This window comes from Sciurus carolinensis, chromosome 6 (assembly GCF_902686445.1).
Source record: "Sciurus carolinensis chromosome 6, mSciCar1.2, whole genome shotgun sequence".
In the NCBI taxonomy this organism is placed as follows: domain Eukaryota; kingdom Metazoa; phylum Chordata; class Mammalia; order Rodentia; family Sciuridae; genus Sciurus; species Sciurus carolinensis.
In genome coordinates, this window is record NC_062218.1 from 44793319 (window position 1) to 44813759 (window position 20441).

Below are 20441 nucleotides of genomic sequence, written 5' to 3' on the forward strand. Positions count from 1 at the left end.
ATGGAGTGAGTTTATAGGCTTTAAAATGAAGGCAGCCATCTGATTGCTCTTATGCTTATTTTGGGATTGGTATGTACTCAGTGTCCTCATTCAAAAAATAAGGATGCTATTACTTATTAGGTAAAAATTATCAATATTTGACTGTTTTTGGCTTATGAAAATAGTAATTTCATATAACTCAACTGAAAATATAATAATAAATGAATCATAAAATACACAAATGTAAATATAAAACATATAAGTAAATATAAAATATGCAAATATCTGCCTTATTTACCTCAAAGGTGAGGAAGGATCTAGTAAAAAAAGTACTTGAAAAGTGCTTTGTAACTCTAGGGTCATTGTTATTACTACAATGATATCTGCAGGCTCCAAATCAACTTTGAAAAGAGAATGAGAACAGGGAACCCTTGTATTTGATCGATGAAAGTAAAACTTTAAGCCAAACCCTCTAGTCTGTGAGGAATTCTGAGAGATCAAGGAAGGCTGGGCAGCCTGCCGCTTGCTTCCCATAGTTAGGGTGGGAATTTTAGAGTGGGCAAAGAGGAAGGAGTGAATTCTAAGGACAGCACTCTGGCCATAGAGTCAAGTAGCTATAGACTGCTAACCCTGGGAGAGGGAATCAAGCAGTAAGCCGCCCATCCTCAGTCAATCCCTCAGAATTTCTCACCAACCAGGAAACTTGGATTAAAGTTTTCCTGCTCTGTACCTGGCACAGAATGGCTATCAACAAATATTAGTTGAGTGAATGACTGGATGGAAGAAGTGCAGTCAGTCCTGGGAAAATCATGAGGTGGTACATTTTTGTACAAGTGAAATAAGATAAAGCTTGGCCTCCAGGACACAGCCTGGTGTGAGAACTGATTTGCCAGAGGACAGTACATGTGTGTGAGAGTGTGTTATCGGGGGAGTGCAGGGGACTTGAACAGCCACATTGTAGTTTCCTAACTTTGGTCCTATGAGATAGGATATAGGCAGACGGGAATAATTTAACATGCTAAAGTTTGCAGCAAGTACTGTCAGAGGCAGTAGCTTCTTGCTTTGCTTCTCCCTCCTGCCTTGTCCCCAGCCACTGATGATAGCCAGCAATACCTGCTTGGATTTATTTCTAGTCTTCCTAGTCCTAATGATGGCTGCTTGTAGGTTTACGTAGGACATCATCCCTTACTTAAGTGGCATCACTGTGTATTTAAGAGTCCTTTAGTCTAGCATGGCATGTTCATAGTACTGTTTGAAAATTCTAGGCTTCCAGTAAATGCTTTATTTAAATGAAGTCTCTCCAGTATGAGACTCTCTATTTCTAGGGAGTGGCCTCTCTTTGAAAACCAGTTATTCAGAACTTTTCCATTTCAAAAGTGAAGGCTGATGAGCCAGGGATGCAGGAAATGATTGATGATTCTCCTCAAGAGCACAGAAGAATCTTAGGGAATTTCCCATATCTCAGATTTGGAGAGGACAATTTGCCTTCAAAAGACTGGCGTTGAAACATGTGAGGGATAGTGTTTCTGTTGACTGGAAGGTGCACATCCCCTTCTGTTAAATCAGTAATCTGAAAAGGCTTCACAGAGTCTGATCATTCAGGGAGGGAGATTTTTGGTTTTGAGGTCTCTTTCATCAAGGCTGTGGTGAGGTCTTGTGGCTACCCTGCTAGAGTCTATTGCTCCAGTGATAGGAAATTTCATCATTTCCTCATGTAGACATAACTGGATTAAAAACTATTAACTTTTGTATTTTATCTAAAAATATTTTTAGTTGTAGATGGACACAATACCTTTATTTTGTTTATTTAGTTTTTTTATGTGGTGCTGGGAGTTGAACCCAGTGCCTCACACATGCTAGGCAAGTGCTCTACCACTGAGCCACAACCCCAGCCCTAGCTTTTATATTTTAACCATTAATGTTTTACATTCAAAGTTGATCTCTTCTTTCTGCCCTTAAAGTGTCCTTCCATTTAGGATACAATTAGTTGCAAAGTTTCCTGCAATTAAACAACAATGAAAATTTTCCAATTCCAACTGTCTGAGATTATGCACAGATTTCCTTGACTGGAATTCTGAGTAAATGCAGGTTCTTCAGGTACACAGTTACCCACCACAGATAACTAGGATCAGCTTTGTGCACAGATTTACTAGATGAACTCACTTGAACTTATTTCTAAACTCCTGGGAATTATTTCACATTTGTTTGCATTTCCTACCAATAATCAGTCAATTCTTTTTTTTTATATTGATTCTTTTTAGTTATAAATGACATAGAGTGTATTTTGACATATTATAATACGTGGAGTATAACTTACTCTAATTAGTATTCCATTCTTGTGGTTGTACATGATGTGGAGTTACACTGGTTGTGTATTCATAGATGAACATGGGAAAGATATGTTCAATTTATTCTACTGTCTTTCCTATTCCTGTCTCCTCTCCCTTCCCTTCATCCCCCTTTGTCTAATCCAATGAATTTCTATTCTCTGTCCCTGCTTATTATGTGTTAGCATCCATATATCAGAAAGAACATTTGGCCTTTGTTTTTTTGGAGTTGATTTATTTCATTTAGCATGATAGTCTCCAGTTCTGTCCATTTATTGGCTTATGCCATAATTTCACTCTTCTTTATGGCTGAGTAATATTCCATTGTGATGTACACCACATTTTCTTTATCAGTTCTTCTGTTGAAGGGCACTTAGGTTGATTCCATGGCTTAGCTATTGTGAATTGAGCTGCTATAAATGTTGATATGGCTGTGTCACTGTCAAATTCTGGTTTTAAATTCTTTGGGTATAAACTGAGGAATGGGATAACTGGATCAAATGTGGTTTCATTACAAATTTTCTGAAGAATCTCCATATTGCTTTCCAGAGTGGCTGCACCAATTTGCAGTCCCACCAGCAATGTATGAATGAACCTTTTTCCCTACATCCTTGCCAAGATTTATTGTTACTTGTTTTCTTGATAATTGCCATTCTGACTGGAGTGAGATGGAATTTCAGTATAGTTTTAATTTGCATTTCTCTAATTGCTAGAGATGTTGAATATTTTTTCATATATTTGTTGACCATTCATATTTCTTCTGTGAAGTGCTTGTTTAGTTATTTTGCCCACGTATTGATTGGGTTGTTTTCTTTTTTTTATGTTAATTTTTTGAGTTTTTTTTATATATCCTGGAGATTAATGATTAATGCTCTATCTGAGGTGCTGGTGGTAAAGATTTTCTCCCATTCTGTAGGCTCTCTCTTCATGTTCTTGATTGTTTCCTTTGCTGTGAAGAGCTTTTCAGTTTGATACCATCCCATTTATTGATTCTTGATTTCACTTCTTACAAATAAGCAGTCATTTCTGTGGTGGTTCTTTGGTGTGAGAGGAAAGTGGAAAAGTTTCTGGAGGATGAACAAGCATTAGAATAAGGGTGTCATTAGAAGAAGGGAATCGTCAGAATGGCAATGCTCATTGGCTTTCCACAGTCATTAGCTCGTTTCTCTCCATAGGTGCTCTGTGCCCTCTGTGTACAGCACTTACTATGTGATATCTGAAATTAATGCCCATGCTCTGTCTCTACAAGTAGACCCACGGCCCTCAACCCTTTAATGCTCAAAACCACGGGAGGAGTTACAACACAAGATCATCAGTAACAGTAGCTCATTGTAGTAACTGAAGTTTGAAAAAAAAAATGCTACTGCTCTCCTCTCTGTCATTTGTCCTCTTTCCCTTATTAAAAATCACTGAGCTAGAATGTGAGCTCTCCGAAGTCAGGGATGGGCTCTTCTTTTATTCCCAGCCCATAACCTGTGTCTGGGTCAGTGGTGAATGAATCCAGGAATGCTTGAGGTCATTGCCAGCCAGTTCACGAGAGCACCAGGGTTAGAACATAGGGGTCTTAGTTTTTAGAATGCCACTCTCTTCAACTGCTACAACTTCTCCAGCTTTGTGTCTGGGTGTGACTTAGTACAGTCGACTTTTATTTTTCAGTTTCTTTAAAACATTTAAAAAATAATAGGTAAGCAGTCTCATGCTAAAGGAACCAAGAAATACTTACCATTCACTTAAAAACATTTTAATGTATTAATATTTTATTTAATATTTAATAGTCATAAGATTTAAAAATGCAAAAACACTTGTCAGAGGCACAGTTTTAGCTTTAGCTGACATAGTCACTCATTTATTAAATTATTGGAACTGCCAACATTTCTGTTTTTATTGTCTCCACAGTGAGACCTCTTTCACTTTCTGATATGCTTTTATATGGAAATAATGGAAGCTAAGCTTAAAGGTGTGTCTTCTGCCCAAGAGATGGAGAAAAGTGAGACAACATTCTGAATAATTAGATACAAAAAATGCTATTAGTGTTATGATTAATTTTTAAAGACACATTTATTCTTCATTGACAAATAAAAATTTCCCCTTTGTTTTGTACTCATTTAAATCAAAGTGGCTTTTTCATGAGAGATTAAAAAAATCAAAATAAAAAAAACTTCTAACAGTAGCATAGGCACTAATTGCTGCTCTGATGTAACAAGTTTTTTTTAAAAATTTAAACCATTTTATTATAATTATTAATGCATATTGTTTATGTAAAAGAATGAGGTTCTTTTCCTCTTCCCTCCCTCCCTCCCTCCCACCCACCCACCCTCCCTCCCTCCCTCCCTCCCTCCCTTCCTTCCTTCCTTCCTTCCTTCCTTCCTTCCTTCCTTCCTTCCTTTCTCCTTTCTCTCTCTCTCTCTCTCTCTCTCTCTCTCTCTCTCTCTCTCTCTCTCTCTCTCTCTCTCTCCTTCTTTCCAGGAATTGAACCCAGGGGTGCTTAACCACTGAGCTACATCCCCAGCCCTTTTTATTTTTTATTTTGAGGCAGGGTCTTGCTAAGTTGCTTAGGCCCTCACTGAGTTGCTGAGGTTGGCTTTGAACTTGTGATCCTCCTGCCTTAGCCTCCTGAGCCACTGGGGTTACAGGCGTGTTCCACCACACCCAGCTTGGATTACTCATTCTTTTGGTGTTAATTTTTCTAGTTCTTTATATATTCTGGATAGTAATCCTTTGTTAGATAAATAGCTGGCAAAGATTTTCTCTCATTTTGTGGAATGTCTCTTCACATTGTTGTTTCTTTTGCTGTGAAGAAGTCTTTAAATTTGATGTAATCCCATTTGTCAACCCTTGCTGTTACTTTCTGAGCTACTGGAGTCCTATTCAGGACATTGATGCCTGCATAAATATCTTGAAGTGTTTCCTCCGTGTTTTCCTAAAGTAGTTTCAAAATTTCAGGTCTTTTAATGTATTAAAAGTTTTGGATCCATCTTGAGTTGATTTTTATACAAAGTTATAGGAATTTAATTTCAATATTCTACATGCAAATCTCCAGTTTTCCTAGCACCATTTGTTGAAGAGGAAGAGGCTGTCTTTTCTCTAATGTGTTTTTGTCCTTTGTTTAAGAATCAGATGGCCATAGATGCATGGTTTTGTTCCTGGGTCCTCTATTGTATCCCATTGGTCTACATGTCTATTTTTGAGCCAATTCCATGTGCTTTTCTTATAGTTGCTCTATAGTGTATTTTAAAATCAGGTATTATGATGCCTCTGGCATGGTTCTTTTTGTATCAATTTTTCAGGATTGCTTTCCTGATTTCTTCCTCAGTGAGTCATTGTTGGTGTATATTCCTTTTGTACCCCGCTACATTTTTTTGTTGTTGTTCTATTTAGTTATACATAACAGCAGAATGCATTTGGAGTCATCGTACACAAATGGAGCACACCTTTTCATTTCTCTGGTTGTACACGATGTAGAGTCACACCATTCGTGCAATCGTACATGTACATAGGGTAATTATCCTGCTACATTGCTAACCTTGTTTCTCAGTTCTGAAAGGTTTCAGGTGGACTGTGGAGTTTTCTATGTATAGAATCAAAACATCTGCAAATAGGCATAATTTGACTTCCTCTTTTCTTGATCATGTCCTTTTTACTATTTATTTTGCTTGATTGCTCTGGCTAAAGTTTCCAGTACTATACTGAATAAGAGTGGTGAGAATGGACACCCTGATCACATTCCTGATTTTTGAGGAAATGCTTTCATTTTTTCCCCATTTGGTATGATGTTGGCTATGGGTTTGTCATATGTAGTCTTTATTATATTATATTGAGGTATGATCTTTCTATACCTAGTTTATTCAAAGTTTTTATCATGAAGAGAAGTTGACTTTTATCAAAGGCTTTTTTCTTCCATCTATTGATATGGTCATGTTTTTTTTTTTTTAATCCTTGATTCTATTTGTGTGGTAAATTACACTTATTAATTTGCATATATTGAACAAATCTTATATTCCTGGAATGAAACCAACTCAGTCATCATGTATGATCTTTTCAATATGATGATGACTTCAATTTGTAAGCATTTTATTAAGAATTTTTGTATCTATGTTCATCAAGGAAATTGGTCTATAGTTTTCTTTTTTTGTTGGGTCCATATCAGGTTTTGGTAGCAGGGTAATATTGGCTTTATTGAATGAGTTTGAAAGAATTCCTTCACTTTTGATTTTATGGAATAGTCTGAGGAGCATTGGTATTAATTCTTTAAAAGTTTGGTAATATCAGCAGTGAATCTATCCAGTCCCAGGCTGTTCTTTATTAGGAGACTTATTATTACTGCTTCATTCTCAAGGCTTGTTATTGATTTATTTTTTTTATATGCTCTAGTTCAATCTTGGTATGTCATATGTGTCTAATTTGCCCATTTCTTCCAGATTTTCCAATTTATTTGCATACAGCTTATGAAAATATTTCCAAGTGATCCTCTGGATTTCAGTAGTATTTATATCATAAATCCCCCTTTTTTGTCTTTAATTTTATCAGAGTATTCTTCCTTTTGGCTAAGGGTTTATCAATTTTGTTTATCTTTTCAAAGAACCAACTCTGTATAATTGATCCTTTTTTGGTTGTTGTTGTTTAAGTCTCTATTTCATGTATTTATGCTTTGATATTTCTTATTTTTTTCCTTCTACTGATCTTTGATTTGCTTTCATTATTCTAAGGCATTGAGATGAATCATTAGGCCATTCGTTTGAGATCTCTGTTTTTCTGCTGTGACATGTACAGCTATAATCTTGTTCTCATAACTGCTTTGCTGTGTCCCATATGTTCTGGCAGGTTGCATTTTCATTTTCATTTGATTCTAAAAATTTTTAAATATTCCTTCTGATTTCTTCAGTGATCTACTTCTTGTTAAAAAGTGTATTGTGGGGCTGGGGAGATAGCTCAGTTGGTAGAGTGCTTGCCTTGCAAGCACAAGGCCCTGGGTTCGATCCCCAGCACCCAAAAAAAAAAAAAAAAAAAGGTGTATTGTTCTGGGGCTGGGGCTGTAGCTGAGTGGTAGGGCACTTTCCTACCGTGTGTGAGGCACTGGGTTCAATCCTTGGCACAGCATAAAAATAAATAAAATAAAGGCATCCTGCCCATCTACAACTACAAAAAAAAATTTTTTTTAAAGTGTGTTGTTCAGGGGCTGGGGTTGTGACTCAGTGGTAGAGCACTTATCTAGCATGTGTGAGGCACTGGGTTCAATTCTCAGCACCACATATAAATAAATAAAGGTCCAATGACGACTAAAAAAAGTGTACTGTTCATTATTCATGTGTTTGTATATTTTCTGTCATTTGTCTTGCTGTTTGTTTTTTTCTCTTATGGTATGATAATATGGAAAAAGTATTTAAAAATTTTCTTTTTGTTAAAAGTTCCTTTATGGTGTAAAATATGATCTATTTTAGAGAAAGTTTCATGTGCTTATGTTATAGTTTAGATATGAGGTGTCCCACAAAAGTGCATGTATTAGACAGTGCAAGAATTTTCGGAGATGAAATGATTATGAGATATAATCTAATCAGTGGATTAATCCACTGATATGGATTAACTGGATGGCAGCTGTAGGCAAGTAGAGTATGGTTGAGGATATAGGTGAGTGGGGTGTGCCTTTGGGACTTATATTTTGTCCCTGGTGAGTGGAGCTTTCTCTATTTCTTGTTTCCATGTCCTGAGCTGCTTTCCTCCTCCATGCCCTTCCACCATGATGTTCTGCCTTACCCTGGGCTCAGAGTTATAGAGTTGGCTGTATATGGCCTGAACCCTCTTAAACCATAAGCCAAAATAAACTTTTCCTCTTCTAAATTTTCTTGTTAGGTCTTTTTGTCACAATAATGAAAAAGCTAACTAAAACATGTTGAAAATTTATATTCTCCAAGCCCATTTGATCAATAGTAAAATTTAACTCTGATTTTTTTTCTTGACTTTTTATCTGGAAGGTCTAACTATTGGTGAGAGTAGGGTATTGAAGTCACTCACTATCATTGTATTTGGGCCTGTATCTCCTTTTTATGTCCTATAGTGGAAAATTGGGTGCTCCAACATTTGGTGGTTGTATATTTGTAATTGTTATATCTTTTTTTTTTAATGGTGCTGGGGATTGAACCCAGGGCCTTATGCTCGTGAGAACAAGCACTGTGCCAACTGAGCTATATTCCCAGCCTAATTCTTATATCTTGATGGATATTTCCTTTTTTCTTCTCACTGATTTTTGGCTTAACTTCTATTTTGTTAGATATAAGTGTAGCTACTCCTACTTGATTAGGATACCATTTGATTAGAATATTGTTCTCCATTTTTTTCATTTTCAGTCTTAGTAATTTATTTTGTATGTCTTTTCTTATGAGGAGAGTTTCTTGCAGACAGCCAACAGTTGGGTCCTTTTAAAAATCTAGTCAGCTCGTCTGTGTTTATTAATTGTAGAATTCAGACCATTTATATTCAAGGTTATTGACTTGTCCTGTCAGTTTGTTGTTTTTCTTCTTGTTTTTAATGATCTATGTTCATTTCTTTCTTTTCTATTCTTATCATTTGATGGTTTACTGAATTAATCATGTTTGAGTTATATTGCCATGTTTGATTTTTTATTGTTTGTAAATTATATACGCATGACAATAGAATTCACTTTGATATAATTACAAAAGAATGGAATATAATTTGTTCTAATTCAGTCCCCAGTACTTCCCCTTCCCCTCCTATCCTCTCACTCCTGTTCCCTTCCTTCTACTCTGCTATTTACTTATAGATTTTTTTAAATTAGTGTCTTGTGGATATACTTAATGGTGAGATTCACTGTGGTATATTTATTTATGTACATAGGAATGTTAGGTCAGATTCATTCCACTGTTTTTTCTTATGCATTTCTTCTCCCTTTCCTTCATTCCCCTGTGTCTACTTCTTTGTTCACTGATCTTTCTTTTATTCTTTTTTTAAATACCCCTCCCATTATTATTTTTTTTTATCGTAAACAAATGGAATACATTTTGATTCTCTGTACATGGAGTAAAAGCATACCATTTGTGTAATCATAAATTTACACAGGGCAATGTTGTTTGATTCATTCTGCCATTTTTCCCCCTTCCCCCCTCCCCACCCACCCCTCTTTTCCCTCTATACAGTCCTGCCTTCCCCCATTCTTGCCCCCCTCCCTAACCCTAACCATAAACCTAACCCTAACCCCTCCCACCCCCCATTATATGTCATCATCCACTTATCAGTGAGATCATTCGTCCTTTGGTTTTTTGAGATTGGCTTATCTCACTTAGCATGGTATTCTCCAATTTCATCCATTTGCCTGCAAATGCCATAATTTTATCATTCTTTATGACCGAGTAATATTTCATTGTATATATATGCCACAGTTTCTTTATCCATTCATCAATTGAAGGACATCTAGGTTGGTTCCACAATCTGGCTATGGTGAATTGAGCAGCAATGAACATTGGTGTGACTGTATCTCTGTAGTATGCTGATTTTAAATCCTTTGGGTATAGGCCAAGGAGTGGGATAGCTGGGTCAAAGGTGGTTCCATTCCAAGCTTTCTGAGGAATCTCCATACTGCTTTCCAGAGTGGTTGCACTAATTTGCAACCCTACCAGCAATGTATGAGTGTACCTTTCTCCCCACATCCTCGCCAACACCTGTTGTTGCTTGTATTCTTTTTTTTTTTTTTTTTTTTTTTTTTTTTCCTTTGCGGTGCTGGGGATTGAACCCAGGGCCTTGTGCTTGCAAGGCAATCACTCTACCAACTGAGCTATCTCCCCAGCCCGCTTGTATTCTTGATAATCGCCATTCTAATTGGGGTGAGATGGAATCTTAGGGTGGTTTTGATTTGCATTTCTCTTATTACTAGAGATGTTGAACATTTTTTCATATATCTGTTGATTGCTTGTACATCTTCTTCTGTGAAGTGTCTGTTCATTTCCTTAGCCCATTTATTGATTGGATTATTTGCATTCTTGGTGTAGAGTTTTTTGAGTTCTTTATAGATTCTGGAAATTAGTGCTCTATCTGTAATATGAGTGACAAAGATTTTCTCCCACTCTGTAGGCTCTCTCTTCACATTACTGATAGTTTCCTTTGCTGAGAGAAAGCTTTTTAGTTTGAATCTATCCCAGTTATTGATTCTTGCTTTTATTTCTTGTGCTATGGGAGTCCTGTTGAGGAAGTCTGGTCCTAAGTCGACATGTTGAAGATTTGGACCTACTTTTTCTTCTATAAGATGCAGGGTCTCTGGTCTGATTCCGAGGTCCTTGATCCAATTTGAGTTGAGTTTTGTGCAGGGTGAGAGATAGGGGTTTAATTTCATTCTGTTGCATATGGATTTCCAGTTTTCCCAGCACCATCTGTTGAAGAGACTATCTTTTCTCCATTGCATATTTTTGGCCCCTTTGTCTAGTATGAGAAAATTGTATTTGGGTCTATGTCCATGTCCTCTATTCTGTACCATTGATCTACCTGTCTATTTTGGTGCCAATACCATGCTGTTTTTGTTACTATTGCTTTGTAGTATAGTTGAAGTTCTGGTATTGCGATACCCCCTGTTTCATTCTTCCTGCTAAGGATTGCTTTAACTATTCTGGGTTTCTTATTCTTCCAGATGAATTTCATGATTGCTTGCTCTATTTCTGTAAGGTACATCATTGGGATTTTAATTGGAATTGCATTGAATCTGTATAGCACTTTTGGTAGTATGGCCATTTTGACAATATTAATTCTACCTATCCAAGAACATGGGAGATCTTTCCATCTTCTAAGGTTTTCCTCAATCTTATTTCTAAGATTTCTGATTAGTTTATTTTTAGAATCTTTATCTCTTTATTGAGTTGTTTTCTCACATCTTGTATTCTCTTCCTTAATTCATCAGCTGTTTATTTGTGTCTTCTTTGATGTCACTGATCATTTTAAAAATCCATCTTTTTAATTCTTTGGCATTTTATCTACTTTGATATCTTTGGATTCAGTTACTGAAGAGTTATGAAACTTTGGCTTCTTTTTATTTTTTGTGGTTTTTATATTGAGATTTGTGCATCTTTTGGAATTGTTCTCTCTTGTACTTTTATGAGAGGATCTTCTTGGCATCCTTTACTTGATGGCTTGATCCCCAATACCACTCAGAGAAGAGAAAACAAACCAAGTAACAATGACTTGTACTTGCAGCATCATCAGGTTTTCCTCCCTGCAGGGAGCCAGTGTTGGGGTCATGAACTGCTTTGTACTTCTCTCTGAGTTGCCTTTCTGCTTCTCTGTGCTGTTTAGTTTTCCCATTACTTCTTTCTTGAGTCTCAGAACTTTCTTTCTCTTTTTCTTCTGAGGATATAATTTCTCTTTTCTTGCCCTGACTCTTCTCACTTGTAATCACACAAAGGATACTTCAATTCCACCTCTTACCTGGAAGCCTGTAACCAGTCTTTTTATTGATGGTATCTTTATATTTATAGATCCATGTTGTCATTCTGTTTTATTACTTCAGGCATTTTGGATTACTTAGGAATTTCATTTGGTTCATGTATGAGAACATTTTATCCTTGTAAAAGCTGTATGTGACCTTTTCTGAGATGATTTATTTTACTGAAAACCCATTTTTCTTTTTCTTTTTTCTTATGGATGTGTCAGATGAAAATGTAGCATCATTTATTTCTTCTGAAAAAATGAGTTCCTGTTTTTGCATTTGTTTTATCTTTAGACTCTGTCGCCATCTCATCTGGGATAAGACAAGGAGTCAGCTGTCTTTTTGTTCTAATAAACACTTAGATGCACAAGCAATATTGAATGTCTACTATGTACCAGGCATTACCTTGAATACTAAGACCTCAAAGAGGAATAAGAGAGGTTTCATTTTCACAAAACTGGATGTGTATGGGGAAGTCAGCAAGTAAACTGTTATACACCATTCAGTGTGACAGGTGCCACAGCACAGGTGATATGTTGGAGAGGGGGGACCCAAAGGAGAGACTGACCATATAGCTCAGGGTGGGAATTCAGGGACAGCATTTTAGAGAAGGTTAGTCTTGAAATGAGTCTAGAAAGATGATTAATTTGCCCAGTAATAAGGGTGTGTGTCAGGAAAAACAAAATGTCTTGATTTTCCTCTCATACCATAATCATCACATAATGCTTCTGACATCAGGTGGGTGGGGATTTCTCCCACCAGCAAGCAGTTAATTCTGTAGCAGCAGATACTAGCTGAGTGTCTCTCTCTCTCTTTTTTTTTTTTTTGGGTCCTAGGGATTGAACTCAGGGGCACTCAACCACTAAGGCGCATCCCCAGCCCTATTTTGTATTTTTTTTAGAGATAAGGTCTCATCGAGTTGCTTAGTGTTTTGCTTTTGCTGAGGCTGGCTTTGAACATGAGATCCTCCTGTCTCTGCCTCCCAAGCCACTGGGATTAGGTGTTCACCACTGTGCCCTGCTGGCTGTCTCCTAAGCCAGTTCAGTTCTGTTGGAGGTAGCATGAGGTCCCACATGTTGGAGGCTCAGTCTGCGGAAATCCCTGTCCCCAATTTTAGGTGCCATCACAATCCCCAGGTTGTTTATTCTGTGCTTCTGACTGACTGACTGTAAGTTGGAGTTTCTACAGCTCCCTCCTTGGGTTCAGTTAATTTGTTTAAATGATTCACAGAAGTCAGGGAAACAGGTTTACTGGTTTATTATAAAGAATACTACACAGAATACAGATGAAGAGATACGTAGAGCAAGGTATGAGGGGAGGGGTGTAGAGCTTCAGAGGTCTCCAGGGGTCTCCCTATTTAGCTATCAGGAAGCTCCTGGAACCCTGTCCTTTTGATTTTTATGGAGACTTAATTGCATGGGCATGATTTCTGATAGACTGGGGAAAGCCAGCAAAGCCTGTGCATGCAGTGTTTTTTCCTCATGAGTATGGGGTGGGACCTGTGAATAAGGGGCATCCTGTGGTCTCCTGCCTGAGAGGACAAGAATAGGTCAGAGAATTTCATTATGGCCAGCTCAAAGACAAAAGCAGAAGATTAGAGTTTCTATGACCCACCTTGGAAAAGAGAAATTCTAGTTTCTATGAACTGTCTTTGGGAGGCAGTTTTGATGAAGACCAAAAAATATATATCATAATATCACAAAGGGAAAGGAGCATTGGATGCATATACAAAACATGGCGATGTGAAATAGCATGGTGCTTTGGACAACTATGAGTCGTTCCACTTGACTGCTGTGCTTGGGAACTAAGGCAAATGCCAGAGGATGACTTCATAGCTGAACAGACACACAGTATTTTTTTTTTTCATGAAGCAGATTCTTGGTGGTTGTTGTACTTTTCAGATTACATAGTGGAGTGCATTGTGGACAAAAGGAAAACATACTGTTACCACACATTTAAAACTGTTGACTGGGGTTGATGGGGTGATTAGGAAGGGATTTATGTCATCACAGCCAACAAAACAGGATAGAATAGAATAAAAATGAAACCCTTCCTACCCACAAAATCCCCAGAATGTGTTACTTGAATAGAGTTGTTAAAAAGAGTCAGGAAATAATCTCTCTGGTGACATTTTCAGCACTCTCTCCTGCCTTCGTGAACTAATTCAGGAAAAATGTGGATGTGGGCACTGTGGATACTCCCTTTACTCTACAAATTCAGCCTGACAGGTAGGTCAGCCTGGGTTCTTACTGCCTTCCCTGGACAAAAATTTTTAACTTCAGAGCAAAAAACACCCACCTATGGACAACAGGGAATTTGTGAATGCCCTGAATTTGTGTATGGTGTGTGTTATGTGTGTGTGTGTGTGTGTGTGTGTGTGTGTGCAAGCACATCTGCATTCAAAAGTTTATGTATACTCCTATATATGCAAATTTGACAAGATGGCCTATATGACCTCCAAAAAGTTAAGGTCAGGTTACAGTATGATGGTAAGAGCTTGTCTCCTTAGTTTTTGTGCTAATTGCAGTGGTTTTAGATCACACACACACACACACAAGTACAAAACTATACCATTTTTACATTATTTGCCATAAATTCCAAGGATATAACGGGACATGAGGCAACAACATATTTCTACAGTGTACCAACCCAACACTATGGGCCTAAAATTCATGGAATAATGACCGATCTAAGGTCCCTTAGTTTCATTCCATTTTATGTTAATAAATTAAGAATCAGTGCTTGTTGGGCAATGGGAGGGTAGAAAAGGTATTATTTACCAGAATTTAAATACTTCTCATATGTCAATGGTCAAGGGAAGCCACATGCCCATGCCTGATTTCAAAGGATCAAGGAAATAAATCCTCTGGTGTGTCCAAGAGGAGCAGATATTGATGAACACTGAACATATTGATGAATATTCGTTTTATCTAGCACAAATCTCTTGCCAATAGCAGTATCAAATGTCCTTCCTAAGACTGTTGCTCTCTCTTGCTACGTGGCAAGCAGTAAGGGCAAAACAAGTGTAGTCCCATTAAAAACAACCCAGGTTGAGTGGAATATCATTTTTTGGAGTTGCTTTTTCTCCTGATACCTGTGACATTTTTGGTCCTGAAGACCAGATATGTGGCTCCCTTTATGGCTTATGACTTTGAATATATGTTAACTGAAGCTGCTTCTTTTATATGTGAATTCAATATTTAAAAATATTGAGACCAAATTCACATATAATGCAATGCATCCATTGAAAGTATACAATCTGCTGGTTATTGGTATGCTTACAGAGTTGTGCAGCTATCTCTATAGTTTTCATGACCCCAAAGAGAAACTCTATAACCATTAGTAGTCATTCACTTTTCTCCTTCTCCCCTAAATATCCTCCCTCTTCTAGTCCCAAGAAATCACTTATTTCCTTTCTGTTCCTATACATGTGCTTATTCTGGACATTAAAAAATAAACCTCCTCTCTATAATTACACAGCCTTTGACTAATATTTTCTTATCTTTCCATCCATTCTAACCACCCCAGCATGTGGTAACCACCATTCTACTCTCTACTTATGTGAGATCATCTTTTTTAGATTTCATATATGAGTGAGATCATGTGGTATTTATCTTTCTGTTCCCGGATTATTTGACTAACATAATGATCTCCAATTCAATCTATGTTGTTTCAAATGACAGGATTTCAGCTTTTTGTTTTGTTTTGTATGAATAGCATTCCATTGTGCATATATACCACATTTTCTTAAACCATTCATTCATCAGTGGACACCTTGGTTGAGTCCATATCTTGACTATTATGAATAGTTCTGCAATAAACATGACAGTGCGGATGTCTCTTCAACATACTGACTTCTTCATTTCCTTTGAATATCTACTCATTAATGGAATTGTTGAGTCATATGGTAATTATATTTTTAATTTTTTGAAGAAACTCTATATTGTTTTTCTTAATAATGCTGAACTAATTACATTCCCATCAACAGTGTGTAAGGGTTTCCTTTTTTCCACATTCTCACCAAACCTGTTATATTTTACCTTTTTAAAAATATTTTTTAATTGTAGATGGACATAATACCTTTATTTTATTTGTTTATTTTGATATGGTGCTGAGGATTGAACCCAGAGCCTCATATGTGCTAGGCAAGCGCTCAACTTCTGAGCTACAACTCCAGCCCAATATGTATATTCTCTGATGATTAGTGATTTTTTTTTTCATATTCCTGCTAGCCATTTTTATGCCTTTTTTTGAGAAATGTCTATTCAGATATTTTACACATTTAAAAATAAGGCTATTTGTTTTCTTGCTATTGAGTTGTTTAAATTACTTATAAAATTTTAATATTAACCCTTTACCAGAGATATAGTTTACAAATATTTTCTCCTACTCTGAATATTGTCTTTTTATTCTGTCAATTATTTTCTTTGTTATCCAAAAGTTTTTTGGTTTGATGCAATTCCATTTGTCCATATTTTTTGTCTTTGTTTTTGAGGTCATATTTAAAAATCCATTGCCCAGACCAATGTCATAAACATTTCTTCTATGTTTTCTTCTATTAGTTTCTTCTATTAGTTTTCTTCTTTTCTGTCTTTGTGCATGTCTATCTTTATGCTAGTACCTTATAGTTTTGATTACTGCAGCTTTGTATTATGTTTGGAATTAATAAGTGTTAAACTACAGTGTTATTGTTCTTTTTCAGGATTATTTTGGCTATTTTGAATCTTTTGTGGTTCCATATGCAAGTTTTAGAATTATATTTTCTGTTTCTGTGAACAATACCATTGGTATTTTGATGGATTCCCAGAGGTTCCATGGGGGTAGATTTTGATCCATTAGTGTCTGTTCCTACATTTTTGATATTTTGGTGACTGATTTTGGATTCAGCCAATGCTAGGTAGAATTACAATGAAGAAGGAAATAAAATGAAGTGTGATTGTAGAAGATCATAATGTAGTTTAAGACCAAGAACATTCTGGGAAGACAGAAGAGGGTTTCTTGTTTCCCTATTCTGTAGCCAAGAGTTAACTTTGAAATTCTGCCAAGAATAAGTGTGGTGGGTATTGGTGAAATGCAGGTTGGGAGGAAGGCTAACATTGTGTGAATATTTGTAAGGAACTTGGACAAAGGGCCAAAGGGCCACATGTATACACTTGCACAAATACAGTACACATATACACTCTAACACACAAATACTACACACACACTACATAAACTACATACTACACAGATATGACACATGACACTACACATACCCATGCCACACACTCCACACCACACACACACTATACAATACATATACCACACATAGCATACATACTCACATGCACATATATCCACATACCACCATTCTCTCTGAGCCATGGAGACAGAGAGTGAGTTGGTCAGAGTGCCAGTTTATTTTAAACTACAGGCTTGCAGTCTTCCCCAGGTTGTACCTAGCGAAATAAGCTATAGCTCAGATCATTCCTCAGACACAGCTGCATGATTGTACTGCTCCATAGAGAACACTGACATCTGAGCTTTCTGTTGTACCTTTCTTTCCTTCCCTTCTCTTTTCCTCCATATTTTACTTGCTAGAAGTGATGGGCTTATAAAGAAAAATTAAATTATGGCATTTGCAGTAAATGAATGGAACTGAAGACTATTATGCTAAGTGAAATAAGCCAGTCCCAAGAAACCAAAGGCTGAATGTTTGTTTTGATATATGACTGCTGACTCATAATAGGGGGCAGGGGGATGTTCACCAGATTGGACAGGGTGGAGTGGGGGGAAGAGAGGTGGGGATGGGAATGGGAAAGACAGCCCAGTGAATTGGACATAACTTTCCTATGTTCATATATGAATACATTATTAGTGTAACTCCCCATCATGTACAACCACAAAAATGGGAAGTTATGCGCCACGTATGTATGTCAAAATACATTCTACTATCAGGTATAACTAAAAAGAACAAATAAAAATTAAAAAGAAAAAGATGTGATAGGCTTTTTCTACTTCTTGTCTGATAGGAAATTCCTTCCTAGGAAGAACTAAAGCCTTACTTTGACATGTGAAATTAACTTAGTAAGTGGCCTTCCTGTCTCAAATATGCTTTCTTCTTAAGATTATGGTCTTACCAAATGTTCAAAAAACAACTTAATTTGAATCTCAAAGATAAACATGACACTTAATCTAAAATTTTCTTTAGTTATTAATTGGTTGTGAGTGTGTGTGTGTGTGTGTTTGTGTATGTGTGTGAGATAAACCCCATGCTCCTCAAGTGCAGCCTATGGACCACTTCTCAGGATGTTTGTAAATGCAAAAATAACATATATAAGATTACAAAGAAACCCAAACATATTGAAATAAAATTACCAAAATATTAAAGAATCAAATTTATGATGTAGTAAGTTATATGTGCTTTTTTAGATTTTTTTTTATTGTAAGCAAATGGGGTACAACTTGTTTCTCTGGTTGTACATGAAGTAGAGGCATACCATTTGTGTAATCATACATTTACATATGGTAATAATATTTGATTCATTCTGTTATTTTTCCTTCCCCCCACCCTTCCCACCCCTCTTTTTCCTCTATATAGTCCATCCTTCCTCCATTTTTGCCTCCCTCCCCCTGCCATTATGTATCATCATCTGCTTATCAGCGAGATCATTTGTCCTTTGGTTTTTTGGGATTGGCTTATCTCACTTAGCATGATATTCTCCAGTTTCATCCATTTGCCTGCAAAAGCCATAATTTTAGTCTTCTTTATGGCTGGGTAATAATATGTGCTTTTTATTAACATAATATATAATATCTAATAATTAACCTAGGTCTAATATAATCAAATCTTAATAATTACCTTAATTTAAAAACAATGACAATAGTATTTTATATTTCAGTGTGTCTACAACTGAAATATAACATGAAAATATTTGTGATAAAGTCACAAGTAATAATATTATTATTGTAGTTTGTTGACTACATTCGTGATAGAAGGAAATTCTAAGTTTCAGCAATAGATTAGTGAAAAATAAAGATGTATATGTTTTCTCATTAATGTTCCTGAGTTCTACCTATGACTCCATAAGGGTCTAGATTCCCATTCTGATCCCTGCATCTGGTTTTCCTATTGGGTGGGGAACTACCAGGAGCAAGATATGAAAATACAGCTGAGGGGCTGGGGATATAGCTCAGTTGGTAGAGTGCTTGCCTTGCAAGCACAAGGCCCTGGGTTCAATCCCCAGCACCGAAAAAAAAAAAAAAATACAGCTGAAGACATTTCCCTGTCTTACAGTGTTCAGGGGGAAAAATTATTGTAGCTTATGCATCAATTTACGGTTGAAGTATGGCATAGTTCAGCATTTTGTATTTGCTCGCATGATCTGTTTCTCAATTATCTTGAATGATTCTATAATTTGATGCCTTAGTATTTCACTAATACTTAATATTTGCCTGTTTTTTAAAAATAATCTTTGCTTCTCAAATGTTTCATAAGAATGTAAAATATAATTATTAAAAAGTAGAATTCTAACTCTCCAAAGGGAATGACTGAAGAGCTAGAAGTAGACTCTTATCATGAATCTGATTAGGAGAACCTGTTATAGCTAGTAACTTATACCAACAAATCCAGCTTTTTGTTAGCCTGTTTTCATTGAAATGGCAATATTTATTGTGTACTGAAATTGTGTCTGTGTAATTTTTTTTAGCTCTGCCAGCTAAGCCTGAAAACACTTCTTGCATCTTATACTATAAGAAAAATTTAACTTGCACTTGGAGTCCAGAGAAAGAAACCAGTTATACCAAATATGTTGTTAAGAGAACTTAGTAAGTATGGGAGCTTGTGTTCTATCAGTGGGGGGCATGGGAAGAGGCAGAGGCTCCTGATGCATTGGGAGCAAAGTCACCTAGGAAGTAAAACGTTTTCCCAATTACAGTTTCTGTGTGATCACTTTGTATATCCAATGGCTAGGGTGACATCTTGACTACTTACATCCATGTTGACAGGATCTGTAGGGACAGAGAGAGGGGACATAGAGCTGCATGATGACCTCCTCTTAGAGCTGCTAGATTGGCTGAGAGTAGTCGCCAGTTACCAGCACAGTGGAAAAGTCTATTTATTTCCTATATTCAACACACCCCTCTTCTTTCCAGCATGTTAGACAATTGTTCATTCTTCATGGATGAAAACAGAGCAAGTGGGGCTCAGATCCAGCACTGAGAAGTGAATTTACCTCAGTCTGCCACTAATTTATTGTGTGACCCTAAACAGTATTCCACCAGGACAATGATTCTAGAATTTTCTTCACTACTGAAAGCATCCTTTTTAATTCTATTTCTATCAGAATAAAAATTTTATAATTAAAAATTATCATCCTAGTCAAAAGTTAGATGTTTTAGTTTGTGTACTTTTTTTAAAAAAAGTTTTGAAAGTAGCTCATAAAGTTTATCACTTCCTTCTTGCTTCCCTAAAAATAAAGGAACTTATTTTGAGAATTATTGTAAGATGAACTACTATCTTTTCCATTTGAAAAAGAGAGCCTATGGTTTTAAACTTTTTTTTTTTAAACACAAGATCTTGTCTTGAAAGGGAAATTCTTTTTTGTTTTACAAAGGAAGGGAAAAAGGCAAACAATTTTTTTTTTTTTTTTTTTTGCAGTACTGATGTATTAATGAGTATCTATGTCAGAGAAATGTTTTCACACAGGGCTCAGTAAACTTTCTGTAAAGGATCA

The 20441-nt window shown here is 36.4% G+C and overlaps 1 protein-coding gene across 1 annotated transcript in view; it reads left to right on the plus strand.

Annotated features, from left to right (window-relative positions):
* Positions 1 to 20441, plus strand: part of Il31ra (interleukin 31 receptor A) — a 100102-nt gene that overhangs the window by 38376 nt on the left and 41285 nt on the right. Inside the window, exons 2-3 of the mRNA XM_047554690.1 lie at positions 13865 to 13955; positions 19416 to 19533. Of these exons, the coding sequence (XP_047410646.1) occupies positions 13901 to 13955; positions 19416 to 19533 (173 nt within the window). The 5' untranslated portion in view covers positions 13865 to 13900. The remainder of the gene's footprint in view (positions 1 to 13864; positions 13956 to 19415; positions 19534 to 20441) is intronic.